Genomic DNA, 26,088 nt, shown 5'->3' on the forward strand with positions numbered 1-26,088 from the left:
ATCATTATATTAATAATATAAGTAACCATACGTATAACTCATCTTTAAGCATATATATAATATGTTATTATATTATAATATAATAATATATAATATATTATTATACGATTATATAATAATATATAATGTATATATTATATTACATATATCATATATATTATATATATAAGATATTTATCTTAAAGATGATTTACCATCAACGAAGTATCTCAAGATAAAATCAATCCGACAGAAGCTACAACCTTAACATAATCCACAAACTATTGGGTTTGTTTGTTATTTATAATTTGCCTTATTGTCTCTTGAAAGAGACATTTGCTTGAACAGACACATCCATTCCTCCTTACGTCTTTTGATGACACTATATATGTTGATGAATTACAAAGAGGAGATCATTAAAATTGATAAATGGTTCTATCTCTGTAGATCATTCAAGGAGATCAGGTGTCAAGATTAAATCCATTTAGAGTTAACTTATAGATTTGATTCATTTACTTTCTGATTTATTATCCCTTGCAAATAACACATCCAAATTAGTACTTTGTCAATCAGAAACAACCCATAACAGCAATAGTCTGATATAAGTTTAAAAAAGTCATTTACACACAAGATTTGACAAAACAGACATGTTGAGTAGTCGTTTTGCACGATGCTAACGATAGAAATTCTCTAGAATCTCTCTCTTGAAAAGCTGATCAATGACCAACTCCAAGGTTCCAGATGGCTTTTTTCAACCTGTTGGGTAGCTTAATTGAAGATAAATGTGAATTTTCACAAGGAGGCCTTTGCTGGTTTCTACCAATTGTGCACAACTTTTTTGAAACATAACCACAAAAACAATATATGTTTGTATTTTTTGTTTAATGATGAATGCAATTTCTAATTAATGCAAATATATGAATTCCTATTCTAACCAAGTATTTGAAAAACAAATAATGAAGATAGAGTAACAAGAGATTTTAAAGCAAATTACTGAAAGAGAAATTCCTAACTGACATAAGCCAAAGTAACAACATGTCTGCGAATTAAATTATCAAAAAGATTTGGTAGGAAACTAATGAAATTACGAGCAACGCTTCCTCAACTCCACTGATGCAGTCATCAATGGAACTTCAATAAAAACTGAAAGATGTTTCACGTTTCATCAAATTGCGAGGCCTCGGAAAATGTGCTCACACGAGACAAAACACTATGTAAGAACAATAGTGTTCTTTTCTCTAATTTGTCACAACAATGAAATTTGTTAATAGAAGGCAAACACCAGCATTAAAAGATCGCACAATTATCACAATGCAATAAAACCATTAGCTCTGTTATCATTCATGAACATGCTTTCACAAAACATAACACACTTCAACAAGATTTGCTACATTCAGAATGAGAGCACCAATAGCATTTATTATTGCATCAAAATATTCGCCCTGAATACATATTACATTCATGTATTTAAAAGAAATTCTCACCTCCTTTTGTGTTAGGAGTGTGAGCTCTTCTAATGCAAACTCATTCTAAAAAACTTATAAAATAAAGCTAATTACATACAAACTGACTCTCTAAATGGTGCTAAGTAGGTAACGGCCCTTGTTTATATCAATTAATGGGTGCATGAGCCTTTACATGACTTAAAACAATAAAAGAAGATAAGAAGAGAGAAGACACGAGATGATCTAGGAGTCACTGGGACTTCTGAAAATGGAAGCTTGGCCTTCTCTTGGTGTTTCTGGGAGTTGAACTGCCATCAAAATGAGTTTCCGATGCATGGGATGCTCAAAAATAGCAACTAGCAATTAACTGTCAGCGCACTGCTTTATCTTCAAGATTTTCTACACACCTCTTGATTTGGCGCACCTTGTGAAAAACGCACCTTGTGACAGGATCAAAAAATACAAATTTCTGCTAAGTGTCAAAATTGAATATCTAGCATCTAGGTTTTCTTCCCCTTTAGACTAAAATGATTTCTGGATGTTTGTTTTTGAACTTTTAAATTATCTCCATGATTTCCTTAGCTTCCAACAAGTCTAATGACTCGTACTTATTGCGCACCACCGAGTGATAATTAATTACTTATTTACTATTGCACCACTGTTTGCACTGAAGAAAGCTGAGTTCTTGTCTCATCCTCAAACATCTCAAGGCTAGGGGCATTATAATATTTGTCTGCTTCCAAAAATTGCCCTCGAGCTTTATTCCTTATCTCTTGGATATCTTCATACAATACCTCCGTAACTTTATTCTCCATCGACACTTTCTCAATCTAATCATCCAATTCCTCGGCCGTATATATCTCCATTTACATTCGGTAACTCTGCCCTTTAATAGATTTCAGCACTTGCAGATTGTTGGCCCAGTTATGCACCTCATCCATCAACCCAAAATTTTGTGTTATAATTGTAACCAACTTGTCAGCGTTATTTTGTATGTTGTGTAGAAGGTTCAAGTTACCTTCTATAATTTGCTGTCCTTTATCATCAAAACTATGATGCCACCTTTTACAAGCATCCAAAAAATGAATCAGTTTCTCCTAAGGCTTGCCTCACCTCTTTTCTCTCCAATGTTGTCCCTAAAGCAATCCATTGATGATTAGGGTCTGTTGGCCCCACTATCTCATTCAAATATCCCCTTAACAACACGTTTTGCTTTCTCAAAATTAAGATTTTTGACTCACCTTTATCTAGGTGTGAGAACACTTGTTTAAGGCCTGTGGTGATTAAAACTTTCGTTGTATCCACTGTGGTATTCCCTAGAACTATCTCCTTCATTTGATAGTCCTTCGGAGTCAATTCTTCTGTATCCGCATAAGGAGGTGGAATGGCAATATGTGTGTAATAATCTGATCTCAAGGAGCAATAGAATGAACTGATCAGACTCAATACCAAAGGTATGCGCTGACAATAATCCTAACCCATCTTTTTAACCTTTCCACGATATGGCAATTGCAACATGTATAATATGAAAACTCGGAGGGATAATTCAGAAATAATAGAACACACCAAATGCATTAAACCATGTATTCCACTCCGTGTTACTATCCACTAGTGGGCTTGTGATGGCAATCGTTTGGAAATATCATATAATCATATTAGAAGTTTGAATCAATAGAAATACTTACTAATGTAAACAAGATACAAGATAAAATACACGAGGGAACCTGATGTTGACGTTATTGGGTTGGCCTTCTAAGCAACCATGGTTGTGTTGTGCATGTGCAAAAGAGTTCTTGATTGCCGTGGAAGATCCAACTGCTGGATTAGCTTGCCAGCATACACTACAATTGCTATGAGCTCTTGAAGATCTGTTACCACACTCCACCAATGCTCCCAAAACCTGCTATTGGCGTCTGTCACACTCGTGATCTATGGTATGTTACTTGCGGCATGTGAATGTCCCAATGTGATAGTAGAACACTCTTCTCCTATGCGCTTGATACAATCAACTCTCTCTTCGCTGTGAGAAAGAATGGGTACTTGACACCTGTGAACACTACATCACTGTTCGACACTTATACGTCTAATGGCTCACATTGGTATTAAACCCTCACAGCTATGTTGTTAACTACCGAAAATATATTGTATGCCAATTATGCAAACACCAACTATTCTTAGAAACTCATAACTACTTCCACTTGTTAAGCAAACTTACTTCTGGGAGCAGATCCAATTAGCAATGATGTATCACAATGCAACTCCACGTCTGAATATGAATAAAGTCTCCAATGAGATGTTGGGGCTGTGTCCAACTTCTCAAATTGCTCCCAAAACCTGCTACTGGAATTTGTCACACTTATGATTTATGGTATGTTACCTGCGGCATGTGAATGTCCCAATGGGATAGTAGAACACTCTTCTCCCATGCGCTTGATGCAGTCAACTCCCTGTTTGCTGTGAGAGAGAATGGGTACTCGACACCTCTGAACACTACATCACTATTCGACATTGATATGTCTGATGTCTCACATTTGTATTATACCCTCACAACTATGTTGTTAACTATTGAAACTATATTGTAGGTCGATAATGTAGACACCAGCTATTATCAAAAACTCACAATTGCTTCTACTTCTACTTGGGAGTGGATATAATTAGAAATGATGTATCACAATGCAACTCCACGTGTAAATATGAATAAAGTCTCCAATGAGATGCTAGGGCTACGTCCAACTTCTCAAACTGTCTCAAGGGGTTTTGTCCTCAAGAGCAATCAGTTACATTTAAGCAACCTCTATCATTTTTCTTTGAACGATATTATATTTCATGGTGTAGATCCCAAGAAAGCCTGTTGCTTTTATAACCTTGATATGAGGGAGAGCACCAACAACTAAGCAATGTGGGATAAAGACCTTTTTCGTCTTTTAGTCACTTATGTTACTTTTGTTATAAAATAACCTTAAGTCTTAAAGTAACTTTATAAATCCACTTTATAAAATAAAGTGATTAAACTATAGAAAAGCTCCCCAACTTTAATATTACCTCAAATGAAACCAAATAAATTTCTGTGACTGGTTGGCATCCTTTAGAATGATGTTGTTAGCCTATTCGGATGCAAAGATCAACCAACAAGGTGCTAGAAAGGCCTAGCGTGGAGAAGGGGAGATTACAATGTGCCAAAAGATCTTGATATTGATTCTTCATGATAAAAGCCAGTGTTTTAGCATCACCCTTGGATGGCTCAGGGCTTTTGACCGCTTTTATCAAATCCACCATACCCTCTTCTTCAGTAAGCTCTACCTGTCTTCTTTGTCAGAATGAAACCTCTTTCTTTAACCATGATGGAGTCGTTCCCATGGGTGACATATATTGTGCTGAGGACGCTGGTTCTAATGCTGGTCCTTTCCCTTTATCACATCTCTCTGGAGTTTCTTCGTGTTGAGGGATGACTATGGATTGAGCTTTTGTATCGACATGGGCCGAGGACCTAGTATTTGTCTTGGGAAGAGTTTGTTCCCCTTCTTCAACAATTTGTCCTTTTGATATTTCATCAGAGTGTAATTGGACATATTCCCCTTCCTCTAAGGTTTCAGGAACTTGAGGTGACAGAGTTTTCTTCTCACCTACCACCGTGGTTTGGGTTCAAGCTCTTTTTGGCATTGATGAGGAGGCTTTTGTCAGGGTTGTAGGGTCTTCTTGTACTTGTACGCCTTCTTCTGATGGTTGAGCCCCTTCCTATTCTACTTGGGCTTCCTCTTGTGTAGTTGGCTTTCCTTGAGCTTCTTCTTCTTGGTCTCTAACTTGAGTGACCCTCTTTCTTTTCTTTCTTTTACCCTCTCACTTTGAAAGTACTCTACATCCCGTTCATGCTGATGTACTGTTTCCGGCCTTACTGGTGATTTTGCAAGGTATGTAGGTATAGTGAGTTTGGTTCCTTTTCCCTTCTTCGGTCGAGCCATGGCTTGAAGGGTTAGGGCTTCAAGAACTGGGTCTAGACAAAAAGGTTTTCTAGCCCATTTTATTGTCAACTCAATAACATGTTGAGCCTTGTGATGAATATCATCATTCTCTTCTCGCTCGATTTCTGTATTCATGATTAGCCTCTCATATATCTTATCTTTGTTGTATAAGGGATCCAACACTTCAAGGGCATCCTTATTCCATGCCTTGAGAGATATTTCTAGGTTAAGCACCTTTTCAGCAACCTATAGACTCATTCTACAATAGTCCCTTATTTAGACATCACAGTCATCTACAAAGTTCATCCAATAATCTTGAAGTGCCATCTCGGGCACGAACTTCTTCCCTACCAAATGTTGCACCATTCCAATATTGTCAAAGTATGGGCGAGGTGACTGATAATATTCAAGAGGATAATGTTCCCATTGTGAATCAAACGTAGCAATATCCATCTTTTGTTTTACTTCAAAAGCCCCAATGGTGATTGGCCAGACCCATGTCTTCTTATGTTGCTTTCTCACCCTATCATAGGTGGAGGCCAATTCCCTTGCTATTTCTAATAGCAACAATTTGTTTGATGGATACCTTGGAAGCTTCGTAGGACATAAGAGAGTAGCTGCTACACAAATATAAGAGAATGTGTTGAACTGTATAAAATAGGCTCTAATATGTGTTATCCGTGCTATTGCTTCTATTGACGTTCTCTTGGCATAGTCCCCTTGTATAAATTGAATAATGGAAAAAATGAACCCATCATTGACCACCGTATATTTAGGACTGTTTGGGGGAGCTTTTTCTTCACAAGCTGGGGATAAACTATGTACGACCAGGCATTTGCATCTTGCATGCTTCCCTGCCTAAATAACCTCGAGTAATCTGTAGGCCTTGTTGCTACAAGATATACTATGTAAGAAGTCATATAGAATCAGGGGTTATTCTTGACTGAAATCAGCTGTTCATCTAGATTGTCGCTGAGGGTAGCAGCCCAAAAAATAGGCATCTTCCTTGTCCTGATAGTTTCTATAAAGTACACCATCCATGTCTCTAAGTGACCAGTTGCAGGGAGGCCATGGCTCCACTCAAAAGGACTATGGAGTAGCCAATGTCATTTATAATGTAGCCTCGGGTCATATTGACCTTTCCACTTCTCCTATTCAAAGGTGCCTTGTCAATGAGGTACTTTCCTTGTACCAGCTCCTTTGCTTCTAATTCATTTTCCCTGTACCATCTATCTACCATGTCATAGGTGATCTGTAGGTACTGATCTACCTGTGATAGATGGAAGACCTTCTCAATGTTTCGGGGTCTAATATCATGGACTATTTCTCTGGTCACACTCTTGACCACTTTCTCTTCTGGCACGTAATGGTGTGCTAGAGTCATAATCAGTTCCGATGATTGAACGACACCGAGTGAGAAGGTGCGTTTACTAATCCACTTCTAATTAAAGCTGACACCATGGCTGGCCTCTCCTTGGGCTTCTTGCATAGTAGTAGAAAGGCGTTCCAGTCAATATGTCCCAACTTGGTGTCTTGGATTTTCGAGTGAGTGTCTCCGAATCAGGATTTCTTAGGAACCTCTTGATATTTAAAGGCAATTGGTTTCAATGTAATCTTCACTGCCATAGAGGATGAAGACGACGCCATTTTATTCGAACAAAAGCGAAATATTCGTATTTTTGATGATAGAAACTTAAAAACACGACCCTAAAATGTGACTCAGACTGATAGAAGACCAAGCAAAACAGAAAAAATAGACAAAAATCCCCTGATTATGCTTGAAATGTGCATATGCACACCTTGTGCACATGGCGCACCTGCACATGTGCGCAATTCAGGGGTTATCCAAATGCAAAGGTTATAAGTGTGCACCTTGCGCACATGAGGATGTGTGCAACATGCGCACTTGTGCATTTTGGTGGTTTTCTTCTTGTTCATGTTGCACTATGCGCACCATAAGAGGGTGCACACATGTGTATGTGCGTATGTGCGAATCCTTTGCTGTTGTTTTTACCTAGGAAGGGTGGATGTAGTGATGCACAGAAGCGGAGGTGCGGAGCTCTATGAAGTGCAAAGGTGTGGTCTCGGGAAGTGCGAAGTGAATAAGTGATTGAGAGAAGGGGGTGTTGGTTCCCAAAACCATAGATTGGAATCCTACGAGCCTTGCCTACTTGATGCTAGGATATCTAGCCAGTTAAGGCCAACTTGACAGGATTGATCGATGCGATCCAAATTCCCTGCACTTCCGGCTCTGCAAAACCGAGGCAGGTGTACCTGATCCTGGACAAAAACCTTAAATCCAAGATGCTTAAAGCGGATTGGTTAGAATGCGAATACAATAAAAACTTTCAAAATGACAAGAATTATTGAAAGCTTTAAACTTGCGATTTATGAATTGAGAACAAAGGTAAATGATTGTATAAATGTGATAATGTTTAAAATGAAAAATAATTATAAATTAATTCAACAAATGAATATATTAATTCTTCAAAGGTAAGAAATGAAACAGTTGACAGCCTATGGATTTTAAATCAAGAGCAATCTAGAGACCAGTGGCAATGACCCAGGTATCGGGCTGCCAGGAGATTGCACTTGCAGTTGTCAATCATTATCAATATATATATCCATTACATATTCTTTTCTCAAATTGTACTTCATTAGAAATAGCAGGAACCTGTATATTCCTCAATCAACCCAGATTAATTACATCCACGTTAGTTGTTATGTAATGTTTGTGTTAAATTGAATATGATATCATTTACTGTGTTTGCTGATTATGTTGTCCTCATTCAGATCTAAGTCACAAGATTCGCCGAATTTCATCCTTTTGATTCGAATTTCAGCGAATTTTAACTCTTTCCGAATGTCATCCGAATTTTATGAATTTTAATATAATACTGTAATTTAATATAATATTATTTAATTTTAAACTAATATTGAGTTATTTAGTTAAACTATTTAACAATGTTAAACTATTTTAACACTTTTGTGGATATATTAGTAATATTTAAAAATATATAAATATATATAACTAAAATTTAATGTCGAATTTTTTTTCCCGAACTTTTACCCTTGTTGGATTTCGTTCGAATTTTATGATCGACGAACTTGAATTCGAATTCGAACCTTGTGACTTAGATTCAGATTATAGGTTTTCACTGCATTTGATCCAATTCACTCTCCTCGTCCTCAAACTCAACAACAACACCAATATCATAGTTAGGAACCTGCCCAGCAGCAGTTGCCACACCTGTCCATGTCTTGCCAGTATCTTGGTAATCAGTAATGAGCTTACTAATAGAAACAGGCGGTGCAACATGCTGAGATGATAAAGAATTGAGAAGTTTCTCAATTTCCTTCTTCTTATCAAGGTCCTTAATCCACTCATTCTTTAGAACAACCAAAACTTCATTAGTTGAACCTCTCACGATGCCCTGTAGTTGATCATTGATCTGCTGTTGTATAGTATTGAGAATCATTGACAAGATTGACAAATCTGGAATTCATCTCCATGGTAATTTTGACCCATCATGATGATCAATTGTGCAAAACTGTGCACACAGGTCCAGAGAGATTCGCTTATAAAGCACCAATAACTTCTTCCAGATTGCAGAACAATGTTTATAGGCTCTTGCTAATCATCTGAAATCCTTATTAATGAACAACTTATATATTCCTGTGATAATATAGTTTTAGGCTCATTGGTTTTAGAGATTTCACAAACTTTGAGTGAATTCCTGTTATTCTTGATATCTTCAGTTTGATTTAGCCTGCAGACAGATATGTTGCTAATCCGATCATCTTCAGATTGGCAAATGATATAACCCTTGCTTTCTGCCAAATCTGGTGTAACTTGTTCTCTGATTATTCCTGATTGCGAATCTACATAAGAATATACTGTCAGATTCTACATAAGAATATACTGTCAGATTCCGATGAATTCATCCAATGTCAATTTTCTGAAGGGTGAACATGATTTCAAAATCTTCCATACTTCTGCTCACTCTTTCCAATCCATTTTATTTAGTAAATGATTAGGTAAAGTATTGCAAATGGAAACTTTAATTTGCAAAAATTTCAAGTTTCCATCAGGGGGAGGGGGTCATATTTATAGACAATGGTCCAGGAGGGTGCACACCTCCGAGGGTGCGCACATGTGCTCATTGTCAGTTAGAGGTCCATCTGCATGGTGTGCTTTTTTGCACTTGTGGAGCAAAATTGTCTTTCTGATCTTTTGATATTGCTTGTGCTTGCCTGACCAGGTACCAGGGACTGACCTAGACTTAGGAAGATCCTAATCAATCGAGGCACCTAACTAGGTGTTTTGAGAGGGATCACTTGCTTGAAAAGAGGGGTTCCCCATTTTGGACTAAAAATGGAGTGTGTGTTGTGAAAGCACAACAGGACATAGAAGTTTATTAGAGGGAGCTGGCCCAACTGAAAAGGTCATGCATTAGACCTTTACATTGATGAATTTCAGAGGATTTCCATCATGGTGCCTGAAATGACTGAAGAAAGGAAAGTAATGTTGTTTGTTAAAGGGCTGAATGAAAAATCTAAGGGGATTGTGAAAGTGTTGCAACCAAACACTCTACAGGATGCTATCAAGATGGCTCATGATTTAGACACTTCATCCTCTATACTGCAGCCCCCAAGGGAATCTTTTAAGGGGTCAAAATCAAATCTGAAATATGAAAATTAGATTAAGACTACACCTTCTAGGATGGGTTTAGAAACTGTAAATGAATTAAGAAGAAGGAAATTATGTTACACATGCAAGTAACCTTGGACCCTTGACCATAGATGCCTTAGAAAAAATTCACTATATTAAGGTTGTTTCAGATGGAGAGGGTGAGAAAGATGACGGTAGCAAATCCGAGGGAAATGATGAAGAGGAAAACTATGGGCAGTCTAAATTAGAGAAAGGTGATACACATATTTCTGATGACCCCCCAACTATTGCTTCACTTTTAGGAGTTGCTACAGGTCATCCTTTCTGCCTGAAAGAGTTGTTAGAGGGTAGGAAATTGTTTGCCTTTTGGAAAGAGGAGCCACACATAACTTCATTGGTACACACACAATTTCAAAAGGAGGTTACCAGTAGAGGAGGTTCCTAGTTTTGATGTCAAGTTGGCAAGTGGAGATCTTAATTGTTCAGGGAAGATTCCCCAATTAAAAATCTAGTTTAGTGATTATACATTAGTGGCTGATTATTATATCATTAAGTTTGTATGGATTGGACACTATTTTGGGTTTACAATGGCTTTGGATGGCTGGTAGGTACATGGTTGATCATAATTTGAAACACTTGGAGTTCACGAGCTTTGACAAAAGGTGGTCCTAAGATCGTATTGGCTTATCTAATGTAGCTATCGTGAGGCATGATGATGTTGAGTGGGCAGCACGATATTATATATGCTTTAAATTCACTTCTGATATGGGTCAACAACATCACATAGACATACAAAATATGCTTGATAAGGACAAGGATTTCTTTGGAGACATCCCTCTAGGTAGGCCACCTGACTTCGGATTTGAGCATGTGATAGAGCTCGAGGGGAGCACTAAACCATTATTACTACTCCTTATCATCACCCTAGACATTTTAAGGAGATTAAGATAACAATAAAGGAATTACTTGCCATAAGACATATTAGAGTGAACTCTAACCCATTCGCTTCTTCAATGGTCTTGGTTAAGAAGAAAGATGTGACTCTACGGATGTCTATTGATTATTGTGCATGAAATAAGAGAACCATCAAAAGCAAGTATTCTATTCCACACATTGATGAGTCGTTGGATAAGTTACATGGGGTTGTTATTTCTTGAAGGTTGATTTTCGTTTAAGATACCATCGGATTAGGGTTTGTGAGGAGGATTTGCATAAAATAACGCTCAGATGTCATTATGGTCACTACGAGTTCTTGGTGATGCCCTCTGGTCTTACTAATGCACCTACTACATTTAAGTCATGCATGAATCACATATTTAATAAGCAACCATGTAAGTTTGTTTTGGTGTTCTTCTCTAGGGAAGAACACTTGCAGCATTTGGATGAGGTATTGTGCATTATGGAGGAGCAGTCTTGATTAGCTAAGGGATCCAAATGCAATTTTGGTTGGATAGAGATCTTGTAGGTTGGGCATGTGGTAGGGGCCAATGGTGTTAAGGTCCATCAGGGGAAAATACAAGCAGTTTTGGATTGCCATCACCTAGGAATGTTTTTGATTTGAGAGGATTTTCGGGGTTCTATTCTTATATAGGAGATTTGTTAAGGGGTTTTCTCAGTTTGCACCTCCATTCACAAACCTTAATCGAAAGGGTGCATTTAGGTGGTCAGACAAGGTAGAGGTGATTTTTGACAGGTTTAAGGAGGTCACAAGTACTTGTCTAGTGTTAGCACTTCCAGATTTTTCTTGACTATCTGTGTTGGAGTGTAATGCTTTAGGTGAGGGTATAGGTGCAATACTTATGCATGATGGGCACACTATTGCTTACAAGAGTAGGAAGCGGAGGTAGAATGAGTGATTGTACTCCACCTAAGACAAGGAGATGTTGGTTATTATGCATGCTTTGGCAAAATTCAGACAGTACTTGCTAGGTGGGAGGTTTGTGGTGAGGACAGATTGTAACAACTTGCATTATTTCTAGAGCAAATGGAACTGATTAAGAGGCAACAAAAGTGGGTTAGCAAGGCTCAGGCTCATGATTTTGACATTGAGCAAGGCGAATTAAAATGTTGTAGCTGATGCACTTGGTTTGGTGGCGAGACTTGCCTTTGGAGGATGTGAAGGTGAGAATATTTGGCAACACACAACTTTATGATTGCTTGAGGACAATTAATCATGAGAAGGGAGGACTGTCATGTTCCTTCCCCCTACGTAACTTTCGTGGGTGCACACTTAGCCTATTAGTCATCCCGATAGGCTAATTTATGAGTGAATAGAGATACCAAATAGTCGCATAATTCTTTAATGTCATGGCAAGGAATTATATAATTGTTTCAATGTCATGGAGGGAAGGAAATTTTTATTTTATTTTATGATTCTCACTTGGCAATAGTTGAGCAAGTATAATGTTATTTACTCAAAATGGACGATTATTAGGCACATTAGACACCTAAGTTATTCCCTTTGACTTATTGACTGCATGTGTGGAGTTTGGTAACACTTGCTTTTCCTTTGCGGCTAGTTTATGTTTGATTATGCTGCTGGAGATAGGCATGCAATTGAATTTTCTAGATAACAATCACTTCTTGGTCATTCTGTAACTATCCAGTTTGAAGATGATAACCTTCTCACTTCATTGTTTAGACACAAACCCAAATGAATTCAATGGTGTAGGTTCTAAGTTCTAACAGAGCTTACCTTTGAGCTAAATTGATATGGATATGGTGAATGAGACTGATGTGTGTTTTTAGGTGTTTTGAGCAATGGAAGAATTTTGTGTTTACCATATGTGCCTATAACTAGAAGGTTAAATGGATATCCATAAATAACTAGTGTCAGGTTGGGATATTTCCTTATTATGAAGGTGTCATTGCTGGTGTGATCAAAATGTAGCTCGTGCAGATACAATACTAATGTTGGACTTGTTGCAAATTGGTCAGCAACAAGTAATAATCACTTCTTGGTCATGAATTTGGAACCGGCGTTGGAACTAATAAGCGACTCCCCTGTGTTGTTGATGACCCTTTGCAAGTCATTAAGCTTCCTGTAACTGAGAGGAAAAGTGTGAAAGTGGGCATTCCTACCACCTGACGGTTCTAATTGCTCTCATTCTGTCTAATGTCGATAACCATGTGCCACTCATGTTATTTATTGTTCAATTCTTATCTTTACAATTTAAAGTTACAAGGAATATGTCTCATTGAGTGTTATGCACTGTTTAGGATTTATCTTGAATGCTTCTTTTGAAAGTTTATAAATTTTGGGAACTTGTTTTAACAGAGGTATTGACTCAATAAATCCTTGTTAGCTGAATAATGAAAATTTGTTGATGATTGCGATTCATGGGTTGTGAGAACTTCCATGTTATGACTTAAAGAAAAATAATAGTTGCAGTTTCCTACATTGATGAGAAAACATTCATTCAAAAATTACAAAATTTAGTTGTCAAGTATTGGCCATTTCACCCACAAGATCAGCATTGAATTAAACAATTGCAGAATTTTGAAGTGTCACATAGAGCAGGAATATTACAGTTATGGCAGCATTAATCATTCTGAAAAGCTACTGAAAATATAGGATATATGAATAGGGTATTAACTAAGAGACATCTCGTATTACCAAATCTCCTTTACCAACCAGCCACAACCATAAAGTAATCAACTGCGTGTTTAGCAAAATCGTCTAACTCATATTCAACCAAAGAACTGAAGTCATCCATAGGCTGATAAAAAACTGGATAGTAGTACTAACACTAGATTTTTCCCACAACTAGAATCCTCAACTCATGTCTTCAATGTGTCACATAGAGTCATATCGGCAAATGCAAATTTCTCCAGTCTTTTTGCTAAAAGGATAACTATCCTTTGGAAGAGTTTAACAAGCTCATCACTAAATGACCTCATAGATCTTACATACAGCCATTGTACTATTTTGATCCAATAACCTCTTGCTGTTCCAACTCCAAGGATTTTTAAAAGATGAAGCAAATCATGCTGAAGATCACTGTTCTGAATGATCACGGAGGGGAAGTTACCAAAGTTCACAACGCAACCCTTCATAAGATGCATTCTTTTAGTTTGAAAAATTTGGAGCAAACAAAAAACTGCTGATCAAAGCTGAAATTAGCAAAGCACAATTTGATTTTGTTGCTCTACACAAAGTACAATGGTAGTACCAATGAACTTTCCAAGTACAAGCATGTGTGTTAAACATTGTGTTGTACCAGATCAACTCAAAAGTGTTAAGAAAACACTTCTAAGAAATATCAACTGAAAATCCTTACTACATTGACAAAGAATAGTGTGCCAACTCCCCTGAATGAGATCGACCCATGAAATGATATGATTGACCTGCAACCAAACAGCAATCTCCAAACTGAAAAAATGATCTATTATTTGCAAAAAGGAATACTCCTAAGAGTGGCCGTACTATCAATGCTCCAATCCCTACTTAAAATCTCCCTCCAATCCATTTGTAAATAAACGAATGGAGTAGCCAAATGGCAGGTAAGAAATGGATTACCATTAACAATTCTGAAATTTAGACCATCATCCTTCCGACACTCACTCCAACCATCTACAATGGGCTCCATCATTTCTTGATAAGAATCCAAGGCATGGATATCCATGTTGTAGAAAAGCAAGAGTGGTTTCTAATTTTTGTAGAAAAACACAACATAATTCCAAGTGCCTCCCAAAAATAAAATACACATCATCAGATTTTACGACTTCTTTGTTAATCCCTTGTAGCCTATACATGAAAGCATCTAAAATTGAAATGCAATGTGCAATAGTAGTTTTCAAATCCAATATAGTATGGTATATAACATCACTCAATGTAAGGGATGATCTGTCAAGTATGTAGATGTCATATTTATGTCCTTTCCCAAAACACATATAAGAAACAAGCTGGAAACTACACTTAGTGCTATTATAATTCTTTTAGCAAGCTCAAGAACAAGTTGCGGAATCCTTTGAACATCTAAAATGTTGAAGGCTCAAGAATCAGTACATCCCATGAAGAATCTGTATCTCCAAATGTCATAGCACTCCTTACGAATTCCCCATCTGTCTCCTTATTTGCGTATCTCATATCCAGTGGTCTCGCAGGAGAGTAACCAGTCATCACATAATGTGTACTTAAGTCATTAGCAAGCTAAAAGTCATACTCCAACTGAGGTTTTGAATCTTCCCCTGGATCCCGTACCTTACTATTTTCAGTAAGTGCAACACTACAACCAAGAGTCGTTTCATCATCCAACTCAAAAAGTGGATTTTCACATGTCTTCTTTACACCCACCTCAAACAATGTGGTATCATTAAACACCACAAATTGATTTGTCCAAATATTTTTGTGCAAATCAAGAGACTACGCTTATGATGAAAATTAAAATCAGAACTGTTATACCTTTCATCAATGACTCGACAACTATCCCATGTTTCTTGTGTATCATTATTATCGTTTTCAGTAGTATACTGTGCATCCAAAACATAAAAGTTTCTAAACTTTCGCTCAAAGGAAGCCCCATGCAAAAATAAAGGAGATCTTGTTTCACAATCTTCATCAGAATCATCAATACAGTCCTGCATACTTGCATTACGATAAAAAAGAGCAGAACATCATCACAATCAAAATAAGATTCATCTTGTGTAGGATCTTTATCATACTTAGGTGCCAACACAACCAGATCCCACGTGTGAAAAGGTTAATTGCATTGTACAGAAATAAAGTGCTTGTTGTCCTCCTAATGTGTGGTTATCAGTGTGAAATAGTCACTACCAAACTTCTTAGCACTGATGTCTAGATAAACACTATTCTCGAAAGGCTTTGTATGATCATCCAATGTGTATCTATCTTGACCGTCACTACTAGGAATATCTGAACTCAAATCCAAGACTATTGTTTTGTCTTTCTGTTCACATACAAGCTCATCAATAATAATTCTATCCATGTCCAAAGAGTCACTTTGAAAATCTCTCACCTAGTCTTTATCTTCCAAGGCACTATCTTCATTCAAATTGTTTGCTATGAACCTCTTTTTGTCTTTGGTAAATATTGTGTAGCCGACAAGATGTATGTCGTTGGTAAATATTGTGTAGCCGACGGTTGATGTCGTCGGTAATTGTTATGTAGCCGACGGACCCCTTTGGTAATTGTTATGTAGCTGACGGGCCCCTTTGGGAAGGTTCTTCGGGATTGTATATGTACAACTTTGGATCATGGTTGTAATCATCATAAGCATTATGTGTCTCTTTGGCATATGCGAATAAAAGGAGCACTACTGTTACATGTTCTTGTTTTATTGTCTGTATGCATTAATTCATTTACCCCATACGGTAAAGACTTCTCATTTGTTTGTTTCTCAGTTTTTTGCAGTAGAAGAATCTTGTTCATTTACTTCTTTCTTTTTAAAGATGGATCTTAACCAACCCAGATGCTCACACATTTATGCAATTGTTTTAAAGTCTTGCCATAATTTTCCCAATTCTCAGTACAACTTTGACAACTTTGCCTCAATTCTATTAGTCCTTCTAGTAGTTGCTCTGCATTAGTCTTCATCTTCTGAATAGTCCCTTTCAGAATGGCAGGATATACCTGTTCTGATACCACTATAATATACCCCATGTTTTGATAATTGGTAACCTTTTCTTTTTACAACATTTGAAATCTGATTAAGTTGATCAAACTTGAACAGTAACCAGTTGCTACAGTTATACAGGCTGCTATGCTATCCCGCTGCTATGGTAATATGGACTGCTACAGTTATATGAACTGCTACAGTAATAAAGGCCGCTACAGTCACTCGCTGCTACAGTTATACAGGCTGCTACAATAACCCGCTGCTATTGTATTACAAACTACCACAGTAGCCTGCTGCTTCGGTAAGACTGACTGCTAGAGTAACCTGATGCTATAGTAATATGGACTGCTACATTAAGCTGCTGCTATAGCAATGCAGACTGTAACAGTAACTCACTGCTACAGTAATACGGGCTGCTTCAATAACCTGCTGCTATAGTAATACAGGCTGCTACAGTAATACCGAATGCTACAGTAACCTGCTGCTATATTAATACAGCCAACAATAATATGCAATGACAGCTATTTCTTTCCAATCCTCAGCATCAATCTTCAGATTCAAACCCTTCTGTTTGACAACTTTAACATTCAATTACAAGTAATATTAGAATGATTTTTACCTTGCAACTGTGAACTGAATCTCAAGACCATATCTTTCAATGGCATCAAGATTGATGCTTAGAGGGTTTCCATTCTCGAAGCCCAAAAGAGATAATCTCCACAATTTCTCCAATTTTTAAATTATATCCAAGCATGATGAAAGAGAGCTCTTCAATCTCTTACATAACACTTTGTAAGAGCTCGACAACTCACGCTGACAATGTGTGTGTAATACCCCCCCTTTTACTACAGTTTAATGTTAAGTCAGATAGAACTGATATATGAAATAATTAATTATATCATATAAACATATATCAAAATATAATTAGTTAATATTAACCAATACATTGTTTTGATCTATGAAATAAAATTCATAATCAACATAACCAATCATATCATTATTGATAGTCTTTAGAGAAGGCTCCTTGATTAACTATTTAATAATTATTTAAATTATAATCTAATCCCTAAAGCGATGTACAATAATAATAAGTCATTATTACTATTAATTTACTTTATATATAAATCCCTAAAATATACTATGATATTGAGCGAACGTAGTAAGTAAGAGATGCTACCCTGCAAATGACACATCACAGCCCTAAAAGCGCTATAAATACTGTTCTGACAAAGCGATAAGGATTTCCTAAAAGATATAAGGAAAGTCATCTTTTAAAAAGAGAAACTTCTTGTAAGAGCATGAAAATGACACATAATCACCCATCGATCGGGCAAGTAAGGACAAAGTACTAGGAAATCATATATAAGGCTTTATATCACCAAAAACAAACAAGGAAGATTAACCATAAAATATATGGTACAAACACAAGATATTGATATCGCCAGGGCAATTGTAATAACACTCGGGGTATTGTGGCAAACAGGCTACATAAAAATGGTTTCTACCATACCCTATTCACTTTGCATCGAAAGGAATAAGCCCCACCACGTGGATTGGGCAGTAGGGCCTGTAATATGTATACATACAATTATGAAGTGACATTGGTTGATTAAAAGGTATCATGACATCATACCTATAATTGACAACATATTAAATTGAATTAATAATAATACTTAAGTGTTACTCTAATTCCTAATAAGAATAAATAAATTATAATTATTTTGAAAATTATAGAACTAAAGTTAATATTGTCTCTTTTTGAATTCAGCATCATTTATTGTCCCCTTTTACCTTACCGAGTTTATATTGATGAAGTACTATTATGTTTCAAGGGTACGGCAGGGCATATCGAGAAAGGCTTATCGGCTCCTGGGGTGTTGTTGATGTTGATGATTGTTGTAGCTGTGCAGAGTTTCTGGTAAAAGTCTTTCGAGTTGTCTTGATCCAGAATGCAATAATGTTTTCCATTCAGATTTTATATTTTGTAGTGTCTACTCAGTTTTTGTGTACTCTTATCACTTCTGGCATTTGTCTAGGTGAGTACTGGTCGAGTAGATGGGGAGCGGCTATGCATAACAGGGGAATCAGCTGGAGGTTATACAACTTTGGCTGCACTTGTGTTTAGGGAAACATTTAAAGCAGGGGCGTCTTTATATGGAGTAAGAAGTGATGCGTTCTTGTTTATCATCTCTTTGGTTAATGTGCTATAGGATTATGATTTATTTTCCTTTGCTCATTCATTTCTGTTTGCTTCCTATCTTTTCTGATTTGAAAAATTTGTAGTTGATCTTCTACAGATGCAGTTGCTTGGAAGATGAAAAAACTTTTTGACTTGCCTTATGACACAAGCCAATCTTCTGAAATTTTGTAATATATATATGTGTGTGTGGCATGTCTTGAAATGACTTTTGAGAAAACTATTATATTATCTCTTTGAATATAATTATATTGTATCAAACCTTAAACACTAGCCCTGCATGTATTATTATGTGCAGATGATCTGACAGACAGTTTTGTTTTTGAATCCATATTTAAAAGTATTCCTAAGAAATTATGTATATTGGCCATAGTTGAAAGATTCCAGGGAACAGTCTCTACTGCTGTCCCTATTTTATATTGAGTATAGCTATATATATATTATCAAGATTTGTAAGTATCATTATAGAGTAAAAAAGACCAACCGCTAGGTGGCATGACGGAGCACATTTGAGAAGTGAAGTTTATAAGTGTTATAACAGCATTCTAGAGCTCAAAATTTGTCACAAAAAGTGGTTGTGAATCTTGTGATACAATGAATACTGAAGTTGGGGATTAGATGAGAAGGTTCCTCCAGCAACTTAACTTCAACCATAACTGCAGAAAACAGATGCTATAATCAGGGTCTCTCATTTTTTAATCGGCAAATTCTGTTTCTTCGCAAGAAAGGTGTATCAATAAGCGTCTTTTAAATACGACAAATAAACCATCGACCATCTTTTGTCTTGTTAAATATGTTGATGATAAACTAGTATTCCCACTTTGTGTGCATGGGTTTAAGTTGCTTAAAAATGGCCACTTCAATTCAATACTTTTATTGCATTTGTAAAAATATAATATTAATTTTTTATTCTTCCAATATGTTTTTTAAATTCACATGCTTTTCTTTTCTTGTGGCTTGTAGTGTTTTATCCAACCTTGTCTCTTTGTACTTTTGTAAATAGTTTTTTTTAGATGAATTCGATGGGAACATTCAATATCCAACATCATGTTGAGCTAATCAAATGACAATTATGGAATAGGTTGCTGATTTGTCACTGTTGAAAGCTGACATGCACAAGTTTGAATCATATTACACTGATAGTCTAATTGGTATGCTCCATACACATCATTTGGTTAAGAGTGATATTTTTGTAGTTTTGAAACTCCTTCTGTATCTATGTACACATAAAGATATGTTTCTCACAGCTTTTCCCATTAATCATGATGTAATTGTCAGGTGAGAATGAATCGCTACTCTATGAAAGATCACCTCTTAATTTTGTTGATAATCTTTCGTGTCCCATAATCTTATTCCAAGGATTAGATGACAAGGTATGCCATCCGTTGATTATTTATCTCTTTCTGTGTAGATTACACACTTAAGTTCTTTATGATTTGTCTTGCATCCGTTTAGATTAGATTATGAATATTGAGAATCTTATAGTTGGATAGGTGAAATAACTTTTTCGATGTTTGAGATAGGATGAGTTTCAAGGTTCATTTCTACATTCTTTCTGTGCTTTGCATTTGTCTTTTTTCTGTACTTCTCAGCATTTATGTCATGCTTGTAATAGCCAGAAATGATGAAACACTCTGAATGTAGGTTCATAAAAAAATATATTTATAAATATTTTTTGAACTATAAATTTAAAGCAGATTTAGTTGAAGCATTCCTTGTTTATATGCTTTATATGGTTCAAAATACAGTTGATGCTATTCATAAGCAGCAAGCCATAGAAACCATGCAAATAACACAAACTATCACCCAAAACAATCAGACAACTTGAACAGGATGTTCTGAGTGAGAAGACAGAATCCATAGGAAAATTAAAAAAAAGTTTACTTTTCCAGAGTCCTAGGCTGATCTGGGTTGATACAAAAGCAAGCATGATAACCAGGGATTACTCATGAGATTTCCACCTCCTAATTGCAAAGAGTTTGATCCTACAACTAGTACCCAGCATGATGCCTCCATTAATATGGTGAAGAAAGAAGGTAGCAGTTCAAGCGAACCTCAGCCTTTCTTGCTTATACACAATTTTATCAACACACCACTAATGGTTAGTTTTGATATGTATAACCTTCTGGAAATAAGAGAAGTATAGATGTTCTCAGAGCTTGAATAAATAATATTTTCAATACAGTTGAAGAAGCTATTGAGGAACAAGCTATTAGGCAAGCCTTGAATGCAATTACTGACATTGGCCATGATACATGGGATCAACTCACTCCTCTGATAACAAAAAGGATTCAATTAGAGCTGGAGCAAATAGGGTGTGTACTACTCTGTGTACTATACAATGTTTGTTGATCAGGTAGATAATGAGTAGTGTGCTGTTTTGTAGCGCTTTAAGAACAATAGATTATGTGACATATAAAAGTCTGATGAATATTGTAAGGAACAATATCAAAATTTCTACCAGTCAAATCAGACAAACAATAATCAATTCATGTATCACACTTTTCTTAATGGATTTCCTTCTAGACTTCACTAGTATTATAGATAAAAAATTCTTGAGAATCTGAGTAGTATAATTAATCTCACCATTAATGATGTGTCACTTTTCCTCAATCAGTGGCATATCTTCAAGAAATCAATGATGAACTTTGTAAGGAGAGAAGAGAGAAAAGAAAAGAAAGAAGTTCTCCCTTACCCTAAATCAAGAGTTTGTAAACAATTGACAGATGATTGTGAATGCAGAAATGAGAAATCTTCTTTCAGAAGACATAAGACTCATTCCGAAAATACTTGTCTATAATGTTCATCAAAGTCTTATACAAGGTTTTTAGGGACGGGCGCATTTTTTCAGAAGAAAACAGAAATTCAAAATAAAAGATTTAACACCTACCCGTCATATTTGCAAAAGGGTCACGTTATGCAAATATATGTCCCCAAAAGGTAAATCCTTAATACAGATGAAGGGTAAGAACGTTAGAGGAAGCCAATCTAGAAAATGATCAAGTCAGCCTTGTTTTAAGGAAGACTTTTTACTTTGAAGACATTAATTTACCAGACATTTCAAAAGAATCAATAGAATGTAAGAACTCCAAATGGTTCTAACTTCAACAAACATCAATTTAGCTCACTTTTGGATGTTTGACATTTCGTCAAACACTTTGCATGCAACCTCTATTTCGCTGTCCTTCATTTTCAAATTGAACATGATTGCTTCAAATGATGCCAAATATGATTTAAATACTTCTAAATGGTTACTAAGATGTCTAGGTAAAGAACTATAGTGCAATTGCAATTCTTTTGACTTTTCAAATGCATACAAATGTCACACACAAAATAAATATACATCTACAACAGCTAGAGATTAATTAAAATGGTTGGCATGAAAACTAAACATCAGCGAGACAGCTCTTGACATTCAACTACTTGTGACTCCAATGATAGTGGAATTTAATGCAATTGATTACAAACTGAAATGTCAAGCAAAGGCAAGGTTTTGCAATTATAAATTTGCAAATTATTACAACTTATTGTCATGAAATTACAGTCAACAAGAACCTGGTTATGAAGAACGCCACCAACAAAAGTTAGGTGTTTGCACTTACAGAAGGCTCTTCTTCTTATTCCACGCTCAAACTGTAATTTCTCACCAACACATGTCAATCAGATTGCATGCTAACTCTAAACAGAATGAATAATAGGAAGATATTAATTTCAAAGGAAATTAGATACCCCAAATGTAAAGTTTCTGCAAATTCTGTTATAAAAATCAGACTTTTCTAATATCCTTTAACTCCAGTAGATAATCTTCTTTATTTCTGAATGTAGAAGGAGTTATCAGAATATTGAATATTGTTCTGAATTTAATTGTCTCTGCAATAAATTCGAATGGGGTAGTATTGCTTGAAGGAGCAGACTTGTGATTTTTGTGTGTCCTCAAACTACAATAATCCCCACCTTTAATATCATGACCAAAGGGCATGTCTCTCAAAGGGACATGACCCTCTCTAGGTCGGCTCATACTCCTCTCCTAGAAATCAGCGACTAATGGAGATGTTTAACCATAAACAAAAACTAACATAATATGTAAAGTTAGTGTTAACATTAATATATCCCAAAAATCGCCACCCATCATAAGAGGTGTAAGATATATATATATATATATATATATATATATATATATATATATATATATATATATATATATATATATATATATATATATATAATTCCTTAAATTATATTAGAGGAAAGAAGACTAGGTGCGGTCTGCACTCATAGACCAGTATGTTATCACTGTTATAAACCTAACACTCCCTCTTAACTTGATAATCATACTGAGAGATTACATATCTAGCATTATCAATTACGATGAATAAGCATTGATTGATACTCTATATCTATCTGAATCTTTTTGAAAAAAACCATCATTGAACACATGATACTGAGTCATATAACCATCTTGTGATATGACTCATCACTTATACTAGTGATGTCAATATTGCATATAATTCAATACACATAGGATAAAATTCGAAGAATCATTAAATTCTTCATTTATCCAGGTTGTGACTCATAGGAATTGGTAATCCTAAATCACAACTTGATCTTGAGTTAAGATAAACTAGAAAAGTAGGATAAAGTCTAAAGAATAAATTCTTCCTTTATCAAATTTGTGATTAATAGGCGTAGAAATGCTTATATCACAAATGATCTTGAACTCATCTAGATCTAACAGTAGTTTTATATTGTTCAATACATTATTTAAGGGATCGTCATCTCTCATAATGTCTTTTATACAAGTATTCATTACCTCATAGATCGTCACCTCTTAAATAATGAATACAGATGGTGGAGCCCATAACAGTTAATAGCCTAATAGATAAAATTATTTTATTAATAATTTAAAGAATACAAATGGATTACAATTCAACCATACCAAGTCTTTTCCTAAAGTGATCTATCTTCACTTTTGAGAGAGGTTTGGTGAGAATGTCTGCTGTCTAATCTGTAGTGCAAATGTATTCTAATTTTACAGTATTCCTGTCTACCATATCTCTTATATAATGGTAAGGAATTTCAATATGCTTGGACTTGTCATGAAAAACTTGATTCACCAAAAGCTTGATGGAACTCTGATTATCACAATGAATAATCGTAGGATTCATGGCTTGACCAAATAATCCCACAAGTAACTTCCTTAGCCAAACTGCTTCTTGAGAGGTCATTGTTGTTGCAATGTATTCGGCTTTTGTGGAGCTTTATGCTACTGAAGACTGTTTTCTGCATATCCAAGATATCATTGCTGATTCTAACATTCTGAAGTATTTTTTTTGTCTTTAACACTTCCACCCCAATCAGAGTCAATGAATCCATTTAAATCTAAGTCATCTTTCTCATATTTGAGCCCAAGATTAAGAGTGCCTTGTAAGTATCTCATAATATGTTTACTGCAACTAGGTGAATCTCCTTTGGCTCACACATAAACTGACTTAAGGCATTAATAGCATAGCAAATATCAGGTCTTGTATTTACAAAGTAGATAAGGGACCCAATCATCTGTCTATAGAGAGTAGAATCTATGGAAGGTGATTCTGCTGCTTCTTCTCTAATTTTATGTAGATTAGTCTCCATAGGAGAAGACATAGCCTTGCAATTCCACATTTCAAATCTCTCCAAAATAACTGATGTATACTTCCCTTGATTTAGTATAATGCTGTCAGAATTTTGTCGTACTTCCCGTCCTAGGAAGTAATGAAGGAGTTCCAAGTCTTTCATCTTGAATTCTCTAATTAGATTTTTCTTGCATTGATCTATGAGATGATCATCACTTGTCATTAGTAAAACATCAACACACAGTATTAGAATTACCATATCATCTTTATCTTTTTTATAATATAAATTTGGAGCGGCTTCATTTTTGAAGAATCCTAAGCCGGTGAGATACTTATCAATTCTTTCATACCAAGCCCTTGGAGCCTACTTAAGCCCATAGAGAGCTTTCTAGAGTTTGCAAACAAAAACGTTAGGATCATGAGTTTTAAATCCTTCAAGTGGCTCCAAATATACTTCTTTGTAATCTTTCCATTTAGGAATGTTGTTTTTACATCCATTTGATGTATTTTCCATCCTTTTAATGCAACAATGGCTTGGACTTATCTTACAGAGGTGTAGTTGGCAACAAGAGCAAAAATTTCTTCATAATCAATCCCTTTTTCCTGAAAGAATCCTTTGGCTACAAATCTGGCTTTATATTTTTCAATACTACCGTCAGCAACATGCTTTATTTTATATATCCACTTGGAAGACAACAGAGTTTCCTTCAGATCTAGGAACAATTTCCCAAACATCATTCTTCGTAATAGATTGGTATTCTTCTGTCATAGCTTCTTTCCAAGCTGTATATTTAATAGCATCTGAAGTATTAGTTGGTTCTGATTTAGACAAATCATTCATGTTTGTTGTATAACTAGGAAATCTTTTGGGTCTTTTACTTTCTTTGATTGTTCTAGAAGGTGCAGCAAAGTCTTGTGCTTCCTTAACTGTTTTAATGGCCTAAAGGGGTCTTTTCTTTGAATTTTGAGTTTCTCCAAGATTTAGGTTTTGAATTTCCTCTTCAATTTCTTCCATGTTCTCCCTCTGAGACTCAGACTCAGTATTTCTTTCAAAACTAGGTAAAGGAGAGGGCTCTTTAGAACTTAGGGCTCTTTTGAATGCTAGATCTTCTTCAAAAATTACATCCCTACTAAGTTCAATATTTTTCTATCCAGGTATGAAAATCCTATATGATTTAGAAGTTTCACTATACCCTAGAAAAATACCTTTCCTCTCGAAGGGTTCAAACTTAGTTCTTTTTTCTTGTGGAAGATGGATATATACAGGGCACCCAAAAATCCTAAGATGACTTATATTGGGTTTAACCTTAGTAAAGACTTCTTTAGGAGTTTTATTTCTAAGGTAGGAGTGAGGGCATCTGTTTTGAATATAGACAGCAGTACAAGAAGCTTTTGCCCAAAGAAAATATTCTAGATTTTGATCAAATATCATAGCTCTAGTAGCTTCTATAATTGTTCTATTCTTTTTTTCTGCTACCTCGTTTTGTTCTGGATTATAAGGAATGGTATACTCCGTTTTAATTCCTATTTCTTTATAAAATCTTTCAAACAAATTTGTGGTGTATTTCCCTCCATTATCAGTTCTAAGAGTTCTAATTTTATGTCCTGATAAGTTTTCAGTTAATGTTTTGAATTCTTTAAATCTC

General features: G+C 35.7%; 1 protein-coding gene across 3 annotated transcripts in view; it reads left to right on the forward strand.

Moving 5' to 3' along the window:
* Positions 1-26,088, forward strand: part of LOC149533878 (peptidase uncH-like) — a 306,636-nt gene that overhangs the window by 217,766 nt on the left and 62,782 nt on the right. For all 3 annotated transcript variants that reach the window (XM_089807078.1, XM_089807076.1, XM_089807077.1), the window contains 4 exons: positions 18,466-18,551; positions 18,670-18,792; positions 19,912-19,981; positions 20,109-20,203. In XM_089807078.1, the coding sequence (XP_089663204.1) occupies positions 18,466-18,551; positions 18,670-18,792; positions 19,912-19,981; positions 20,109-20,203 (374 nt within the window). The remainder of the gene's footprint in view (positions 1-18,465; positions 18,552-18,669; positions 18,793-19,911; positions 19,982-20,108; positions 20,204-26,088) is intronic.

The sequence above is a fragment of the Cupressus sempervirens genome, chromosome 10, assembly GCF_028749045.1.
Source record: "Cupressus sempervirens isolate cs-2001-9-10 chromosome 10, ASM2874904v1, whole genome shotgun sequence".
Lineage (NCBI taxonomy): Eukaryota > Viridiplantae > Streptophyta > Pinopsida > Cupressales > Cupressaceae > Cupressus > Cupressus sempervirens.